Source organism: Clinocottus analis, unplaced genomic scaffold (genome assembly GCF_023055335.1).
Source record: "Clinocottus analis isolate CAN_PGR_092001 unplaced genomic scaffold, fCliAna1.0.p SCAF_20, whole genome shotgun sequence".
NCBI lineage: Eukaryota > Metazoa > Chordata > Actinopteri > Perciformes > Cottidae > Clinocottus > Clinocottus analis.
In genome coordinates this window covers 892,355-901,704 of record NW_027175932.1, presented here as the reverse complement: position 1 = coordinate 901,704, position 9,350 = coordinate 892,355, and the positions used below count along the sequence as shown (strand labels likewise).

Here is a 9,350-nt window from a genome sequence, read left to right as displayed (position 1 = left end):
GGAGGTCAGTGAACTCGTCTCGCTGCTTCAGAACATTTAAACTTTTCCTTGTTTTGCCAAAAATATCTTCTTATTTTACTTCATGTGATATTAAATATTGCTTCATACCTGAATCCTGTGTGCCATGTGGGAACCTGAACCTCCGGACGCCCGAATGTTTTCCATGTTTCATATTTCATATTTCATGTTTCAAGACTCTGACGGGTCACAAATAAAAAAGCACAAACACAAACAAATATTAATGTGTGATTTGTGTTGAAGCTCTTAATTTTAGTCATTATTTAATAATGTTTGGCTGTTTTGTGGGTTCAGACTTGCAAAAGGACAGAAATAATAATAATAATAATGTATAACTATGACAACGCTGCCCCCTTGTGCTCAGACTGAAGAACTGCACTTTAAACTTCATATTTTATGGAAATATGTTTCTGGATCTGTAATAATTACTTCATAAAATCTCAGAATAATCAGAAACATTCATAATATTTGCACTTATTTCATTATTGAGACATGTACAAATCTCATTATTTCTAGACCCGAAGACAAAATATAAAGTTTTTACAATTAATTTGTTTCTCATTATTTTTTAAATATTAAGATATTGTTGATGCTGACTCATTAACTTAATTAGATTTTAGTTTTTTTCATGTTCTATAAAACATTTTATCTGTATGTTTCACTAAAGCTCCTAAAGATGAAAAATATATAATATTTATGTATTTATGATTGGTTTACATTAAACACAAAATAAAAGTTTACTGAATGACAAAACTTTAAATACTTTAATTAAATTAATTTCAAACAGAAGCAAAGAAAACGAGCTGAAATATTTATTTTCATGGTCACATGACAAACCTTCATCTTATTTTATTTTAAATTAATTATATATTTACACATATACACATTATATAATTTAAAGGACGAGCGTCAGTTCAGTTTAGTCTCTTCATCAACGTCTTCATCAGCGTCTTCATCAGCGTCTTCATCAGCGTTCGGTGTGAAACAAACGTTCTCGTCTGGATTAAAAGAGTTCAGCAGCTTCGTTGCAGACAGACAGGAAGTGACCTCATCAGACAAACAGGAAGTGACCTCATCAGACAGACAGGAAGTGACCTCATCAGACAGACAGGAAGTGACCTCATCACTCCTCCCTGGAGGTCCAGCTCAGTCAGATCCTTCCTGGTTCTCCAGAATCGGATCTGAGGACAAAGAACGAAGAATATAATAAATATACTGTGTGTTTAGCTGTGTGTGTGTGTGTGTGTGTGTGTGTGTGTGTGTGTGTGTGTGTGTGTGTGTTACCTGTCAGTGTGCTGCTGATGTTGGAAGGCGACACAATCAGCACAGCGCTGCCGGATGTTATCCCAGAATGCACCACTGGACCTTCAATTGACGTTGAGCTCAGCTCCTAACACACACACACACACACACACACACACACACACACACACACACACACACACACACACACACACAAATACATACTACATTTGTGACTTTTTAACTTCAGAGAAAATTGTTCCTACTTTTCTTGTAAATGTGTGAGTATGCTTTTATTTTGAAAAGCTCAGCATGTGCGTTGTACTCGTGTACTCTGCAGGTATATCGTGTACTACGCAGTAACTAAATACTTCTTTTCATATCAACCTTGTCGCTGAAGCCGTCTGTCATTGGCTCCTGAGTTTCCACGACAACATGCCCCGCCCCCTCCAGGAGGCTCGCTGCGTCCAGCAGGCCGTCGCGGCTCCGCCCCTCCGTCTCCACGACCAGCTGCGATTGGCCGAGAGGGTCCAAGGAGGCGGGGTCGGAGGCGACCGTCTGGATGATGACGCCGTCGGCGGAGCAGAGGCCGTCGGCCTGAGGGGAGGAAGAGACACGGCGATGAAGAGGAGGGTGAGGACGAAGAAGAGGACGAAGACGCCGACCGACACCCACCGACAGGCCGTGGAGGATGATGTGCTCGTGGGACGAGGGGGAGGAGCCTGTCGTCAGGGTGACCGTGCTGCTGCCGGCCAAGCCGAGCGGCAGCCCCTGATTGGTGGAGAGGCTGAGCGGCAGCCCCTGATTGGTGGAGAGGCTGAGCGGCAGCCCCTGATTGGTGGAGAGGCTGAGCGGCAGCCCCTGATTGGACGTCGTCTGGAGGAAGTACGTCCCCGGGGTGCCGGTGGGCTGCAGGTGGAAGGACTGAGAGAGAGAGAGAGACTTACAACGTGTGTGTGTGTGTGTGTGTGTGTGTGTGTGTGTGTGTGTGTGTGCTCACAGGAAGGATCTCAAAGGTCTGCAGGGCTCCAGTGTTCAGAGTGATGGTTTCACCGTCACCGACTGCTGACGAAGAATCTGAAGCGACGAGAAAAGCTCCGTTATGGATATAAAGTATATAAATATATATAAATATAAATATATATAAAGTATATAAATATATATAAAGCGTCTGCGTGTGAGCAGCTTCTCACCCAGGTGTGTGATCTGCAGCGGGATCTGCAGCGCCGCCACGGAGCCGGGGGCGGGGCTACCGACGCGCACGCCGCCGTCCTCCAATCGGGTGAGTCGGATCTGGAGCGACGAAGAGGAGGAAGAGGAGGGGCTCCCCGGACCAGACGCCGTCTGAGAGGACGCCATGAGCTCCTGGAGGCCCTTCAGGAGCACTGAGCACAGGACACAGGGACTTATTATCATAGTAATAATATATTATATTAATATTAGTAATAATATATTAGACAAAAAATAAACAAAAACAATTAATTTAGAAAAATAAATAAACGACAGCACAACGAAAGATAAACAAAAGGTTAATTACAGAAATAAAAATAAATATGTGCTAAAAACAAATAACTAAAAAGTGGGCGTGTACCGCTGAAGGGGATCTCCTTGTGATTGGCTACTTGTCTCTTGATGCTCCACCACTTGGAGCGCAGCCACTGAGGCGACCGCACGCTGCTCCACCCGCCAGCAAGCTCCTCCCACTTTATCTCATTCTCATCCTCCATCTCCAGCTCCGATATCCTGAAACAATCAATGATCAACACACATGAACACACACACAAAGACACATGGAGACAGACACACACACATAGAGACAGACAGACAGACACACACACACACATAGAGACAGACACACACACACACACACACACAGACAGACGCACACACATAGAGACAGACAGATAGACACACACACACACACATAGAGACAGACACACACACACAGACAGACGCACACACAGAGACAGACACACACACATAGAGACAGACAGATAGACACACACACACACACATAGAGACCGACGCACACACAGAGACAGACACACACACATAGAGACAGACGCACACACACAAAGACAGAGACAGACACACACATACAAAGACAGAGACAGACACACACACACAGACACACACACACATACACACACAGAGACATACACACACACACAAATTCAGAGACACACACGCACACACACACACACACACACACACATATAGAGACAGCCGCACACATACTAAGATAGAGACAGACACACACAACACACACAGACACACGCAAACACAGACACACACAGAGACAGACAGACACACACACAGAAACACAAACACAGATAGACACACGCACACACACACATAGACAGATGCACGCATACAAAGACAGACAGACAGACAGACACACACACACACACACACACACACACACGCCCCTCCTACCTGCGGATGAGGTTCAGGTCGTCCTCCTTCATCCACTCCGTTCCTCCGCTGTGTTTCCAGTTCAGGTAGTTCAGCCACTTGGAGCGGCACTGCTTCTCTGAGCGCGTGCGCACCTGGTCGGCCACCGTGGCCCAGGACACGCCCCCTGTGACCGCCGAGCCCGGCGACGCCCCCGCCATCTCGTACACCACCTCGGAGAGACGCCGCTCCTCCTCCTCGCTCCACTTACCTGAAGACATGAAGTACAGAAGGTGCACGTGAAGTGTACGTGAAGTACACAAGGTGTACATGAAGTGTACGTGAAGAATAGAAGGTGAGTCCTCTACCTGTGTTGCAGGTGTCCTTCATCAGTCTACATCGGTCTTTAACAGACGAGGCGCTGCGACCCAGCGCCGCCCCGATGGTCGCCCAGTCGTTCCCGTGTTTGTCCCTCAAGCTGAACACAGAAAACCAGTTTAACCTACTGGTCTAACCTACTGGTGTAACCTACTGGTCTAACCTACTGGTCTAACCTACTGGTGTAACCTACTGGTCTAACCTACTGGTCTAACCTACTGGTGTAACCTACTGGTCTAACCTACGGGTCTAACCTACTGGTGTAACCTTCATTGATAGTTGAAACGCGGCGGTTAACTCACGCTTTCAGCTTCTCTATCTCCTCCGGCGTGTACCTGAGGGGACGGAGAGATGAGGTCAAAGGGAGCAGGAAGTGAGGCTGAACGGCGGCGGCCATCTTTCCTCGTGCACTCACTTGCCCACGTGGTTGCGGTTGTCGTACATCCGTAGAACTCGCCTGTAGACGGCGAACAGCGGGCGGTTCAGGCCCAGCGCCACGGAGCGGTAGAAGTCCTTCCTCTCCTCTTTGGACATCTCGAAGATGATCTCCGCCGGGTCGTTGATGCCGCGGCCCTGCAGAGAGCGCAGGGGGGCGGAGTCAGGAACGAGGAAGTGCGGAGACAGGAAGTGCAGACAGGAAGTGCACGCACCTTGACGTATTGATCGATGTTGCTCATCAGGATGTCGATCTCCTCTTTCGACCACATGCCCTGTTTCCACTTGTGACCTGGAGGAGGAAACGGTCAAACATTGAAATTTAAGCCAACAACTGAATTGTGTTGCTCCTAAAATATGTTTCTGATAAAAAATGATGTCATCATCATGAAAAAAAACTAAATTAATATTTGTGTCTGTGACCTTTGTTGGCCAGCGTGTCCTTGTCCTCCTTCGTGGTGAACCAGGCCTGACTGACGGGAGACACATCGGACTTCTGATCCTCATCCTCCTGCAGGATCTACACACACACACACACACACACACACAAACACACACACACACACACACACACACACACACACACACACACAGTTTTTATAAGCGCACAAACACCTAAATCTAAAGAAGAAGAAGAAGAAGAAGAAGAAGAAGAAGAAGAAGAGCACCTGGATCTGAGCAACACCTTCCTCGGAGAGATCACCGTCCGCTGTGGCCGTCATCGTCACCTCAAAGCCTTCGTCGCTCTCTGACACTGAGGAAGAGGAGCAGACAGACAGTCAGCCTGATGACATCATGGATGATGACATCATGTCATAGAGAGCGTCTCACTCGGTAAGGTGACCACAGAGAATTGGGGCGTGTCCGAGTCGTCCAGCTCCTCAGGGGAGAGGCGGAGCTTCTTCTGGAGGGGCTCCGAGTCCTCGTCTGCACACACACACACACACACACACACACACACACAGATATACACATATTAATAGATGCATATTAATAGATGCATATTAAATAATGCATAGTAATCAATGCATGTTGCAGGCCCACCGTGGGCGGGGCAGTGCAGGATGAGGCTTCCGTCGCTGTCCTGCGTGAGAGTGACGGACTTGACGGTTTCCAGCGTCGCCGCCTCGTCGTCCTCGGCTGCAGAGCTCATGGTGCACCTGGAGAGCAACACGGAGGCGCCACAGTGTAACGCACGCCAACAATGAAATATACATTCATGCGAACTGTACATTTATTGTTTGACGATATTTATAGAAATGAACAAGATACATTTCATAAAATGGGGCTTCATGCTGCTTTAATATAATTTAAGGAACAACAATATATTGTTTATTTTAGAAAATTATATATAAAATGTGTGTATATGCACATGCACAGACAAAAAAGCAACATCTAAAAGTAAAGCTAACTCTATAATATCATGAGAGGAATACCAGAATAATAAATAAAAAAGGTTTATTGATGGTTCATTCACTTGCTGAAATTCACACCAAACTCTCTTGAGAAATGTACAAATTTAAAACTAAATTGCATAATGGGTCAAGAATGTCACCTCCCATAACGGAATTTGTGATATTTTACTCATCATTAGTTGAGATTAAGTCACTCGGGTGAGAAGAGATCCTCAAATATGATATTATTTCTATAGAAATGCATATTTATCTTGAGCTGCTCATTACCGCCCTCCACTGTTTTCCAGTGGAAACTGAATAATGGAGCAACGGACCGAGACAGCACAGCCGGTGAAATTTGGCCAGGATGTGTCAAAACGTCTCGTGCTTGTTGAACAGTATGAACACCGAATTGCAGGCACAGTCACTCTGAATATATGTATATCAAAATAAAATCAGAAGAGTTACGTATTGACCCATAACAGCAAGACGATGTAGAATGTGTCTATTATTACATGGAGTGTGGCTGAAGGTCCCATTTGAAAAGCTGCAGGACAACGACACGGGGATTTAGGGCAGAATGGCACGCGTGACTTCACGTGACGTAAACGTCCCAACAAGTACCACAAGAGTCGTTTAAATGCACGCGAAGCAGAAACGTCGTTACATTAACGTTAACATCCGGCGCCATGTTAGTCGACAAGGTGCAGCTTATGGCGTCCGTGAGGGCTTTTAGGACGCTGCTTTCGGGCCTCGAGCTCGTTTTTTCCCCGGGATTTGAGCTCCGCGCGCGGCTCCCCAACCGCCCCGGCTACCAAACAGAAAGTGGATTTTACGTTTGATTTGGTTACTTACTTCCTGTTTTCGGTCCGGGGACTTGCGAGTTACCAGGATGAAGGTAAGTGCCAGGATGGAGGCTCGTCCGAGGGCCCGCGGGGTTGCCAGTTGAGACAATAATCCGTAAAACTAGAGGGTCGTACATATTGTGTTTATATATATATATATATATATATATATATATATATATATATATATATATATATATATATATATATATATACATATATATATATATATATATATATATATATATATATATATATATATATATATATATATCTGTATGTACAATTTTATTATATACATGCAGTATGCATATGAACATAAATATATAATAATATGTTTTTATTATTATCATAAAATAGTTTTTATTGTGTTACATGTCTACATGTATCAAAATAATAAATATTTTGATAAAAATAAAAAAGACAGTAAGTGGATGTTGAATTGCGTTTACACGGTGAAAGTGTGCAATTAAGTGTGTGGGAGTCAAATTTGGCAACCCACGTCTCCGCTATAAAAGCCTTCCGGGTAACCGCTTGAATTATTTTTTCTTTCTTTCTTTGTGGGATTGACTGAGTTTCTGTGCATTAAATATTAAAACATCTACATCATATTTGGAAATTGTTCTAATAATCCATTCTGCGTCTCCATTGTGTACGTAAAAGACGTGTGATGTATTTATTGAGGATCAGTTCCGCTGTTTGTTTTGACCGGACACCTTTTAGCGACGACCCAACCGTTCAAACTGCAGAAATCCAAATCACACAATTGAACTCTAGCAGCAAATATTTCGCCAAAACATGTCGGAGCAACCAGTGAGAGTGTAAGTTTGACTTTATAAAAGACTTTTACATGATTATATTATAACTTTTTGAGTACGTGTCGTTTTAATGTGTTTTTATGTCATCTTGACACCCTGTCAATGCGACAGGGTGTCTGCCAGATGTAAATGTCCAGTAAAACATAATATAATAAACGTAATAATTCTCTAGTTCTGCTGGACGAGGGACAAGTTTATTAACGCCTTCAGATCGTGATGAAAAAAAAACTGTGGCTTCCATTTGTTTCCAGAATCCGAAGAAACGCGGCGACGCTCCGCCAAACCTCATTAAAAGTTTACATAATTTAAGGGTTGCGTTTCACATTCACACGCGTTAAACACTATGTCACGTGATGTGGAGACGTAAACTACTTACTCAGTGGGGACGGAACACTTCGGCACTCATAGACTCTTATTTTGTGTGTGTGTGTGTGTGTGTGTGTGTGTGTGTGTGTGTGTGTGTGTGTGTGTGTGTGTGCAGGTTGGCGTGTGGAGACGTGGAAGGCCGGCTCTCTGCCCTGTTCGCCAGAGTGCAGACCATCCAGAAGAAGGCTGGCCCGTTCGATGTATTATTCATCAGATTAAACTTTTAAAAAAAATAAAAAATGAAAGGTGCAGAAACGTAAATATTCTGACGTTTGATTGTTTGTATTTCCTCTCAGCTGCTGCTGTGTGTCGGGGAGTTTTTTGGGTCAACGCCGGAGGCCGAGGCAGAGTGGCAGCAGTACAAAACTGGAGCCAAGAAAGGTACCAACACCTGGGAAACACGTGGAGAACACGTGGAGAGCACGTGGAGAACACATGGGGAACACATGGGGAACACATGTTTTTTCTAAAGCATCCTTATCAACTCTCAAACAAATGAAGAGGATTCTCCTCTCTGATTGGTTGCTGGTGAAACCACTTGTCCCTCCTCAGCTCCCGTCCACACGTACATCCTCGGAGCGGCGACCCAGAAGACGACGAAGAGTTTCCCGAGCACCGACGGCTGCGAGCTGGCCGACAACATCACGTATCTGGGTACGCCTCTGAGCCGCCGGGGGCGGGGCTTCTGGCCCGTCGTCGCGTCCGTCACACGACCTCTTGTTTGATTGGCAGGTCGGCGCGGCGTGTTCACCGGCGTGTCCGGGCTGCAGATCGCCTACGTGAGCGGGCGCGAGGCGCTGCAGGAGCCGGCGCCGGCTCACTGCTTCACGCCCAAAGACCTGTCGGCCCTCGTGGCGCCGCTGACCGGCGGCTCCGCCTTCAGAGGCGTGGACGTGCTGCTGACGTCCCAGTGGCCGCGCGGGGTGTGGCAGTACGGGAACCCGCCGGTAACCGCCGGCTCAGCAACTCCTTCTCTGTCACGTCATCACGGAGATGAAATTTCAATATTTTTTTTTTTTTTCAAAATTTTGAAAAAATGCTTTTGGAAAAATAATAATAGAAAAAATAAAAAATCTGGAATTTAGAAGAAAAAAAAATTTGAAACTTTTTTTTTTTACATTTTGAAAAAAAAAATACTTTTTTTTTTTTTTTTTACAAAATAATAAAATAATATTTAAAAAATAAAAATTGTTATTTTGTGAAAAAAAAGTTTAATGTTGGTTAAATCATTTTTGTAAATAAAATTACATTATTTTATGGTAATAATGTGTTCCATAGTTTCACAATCTTCTCATCAGAACTTTGTTACAGGAAGTGAACACAAAGTTTTGTGGCAGCGACTCCGTCGCCGAGCTGGCCGACCGGCTGAAGCCGCGGTACCACTTTGCTGCGCTAGAGGGCGCTCACTACGAACGGCTCCCCTACAGGTGAGTCTGTGCACCTGCAGCTCGCTCTGCTCG

At 45.1% G+C, this 9,350-nt stretch overlaps 2 protein-coding genes across 2 annotated transcripts in view; one reads left to right on the top strand and one right to left on the bottom strand.

Moving 5' to 3' along the window:
* Positions 1-847: 847 nt before the first annotated feature.
* Positions 848-6,789, bottom strand: dmtf1 (cyclin D binding myb-like transcription factor 1). The gene is made up of 17 exons (XM_068586594.1): positions 6,717-6,789; positions 5,512-5,627; positions 5,299-5,394; positions 5,136-5,221; positions 4,891-4,987; positions 4,683-4,759; positions 4,448-4,605; positions 4,335-4,367; positions 4,023-4,132; positions 3,697-3,925; positions 2,852-3,003; positions 2,454-2,645; positions 2,261-2,337; positions 1,936-2,184; positions 1,648-1,857; positions 1,303-1,408; positions 848-1,199 (listed from the first exon to the last, which is right to left on the bottom strand). The coding sequence occupies exons 2-17, from the start codon at positions 5,618-5,620 to the stop codon at positions 1,165-1,167; spliced, it is 2,016 nt and encodes a 671-aa protein (XP_068442695.1). The 5' UTR covers positions 5,621-5,627; positions 6,717-6,789; the 3' UTR covers positions 848-1,164.
* Positions 6,790-7,366: 577 nt separating this feature from the next.
* The window catches only part of cwf19l1 (CWF19 like cell cycle control factor 1), a 4,914-nt gene continuing 2,930 nt past the window's right edge, over positions 7,367-9,350 (top strand). The window contains exons 1-6 of the mRNA XM_068586489.1: positions 7,367-7,527; positions 8,006-8,090; positions 8,187-8,271; positions 8,443-8,544; positions 8,623-8,837; positions 9,202-9,317. Of these exons, the coding sequence (XP_068442590.1) occupies positions 7,505-7,527; positions 8,006-8,090; positions 8,187-8,271; positions 8,443-8,544; positions 8,623-8,837; positions 9,202-9,317 (626 nt within the window). The 5' untranslated portion in view covers positions 7,367-7,504. The remainder of the gene's footprint in view (positions 7,528-8,005; positions 8,091-8,186; positions 8,272-8,442; positions 8,545-8,622; positions 8,838-9,201; positions 9,318-9,350) is intronic.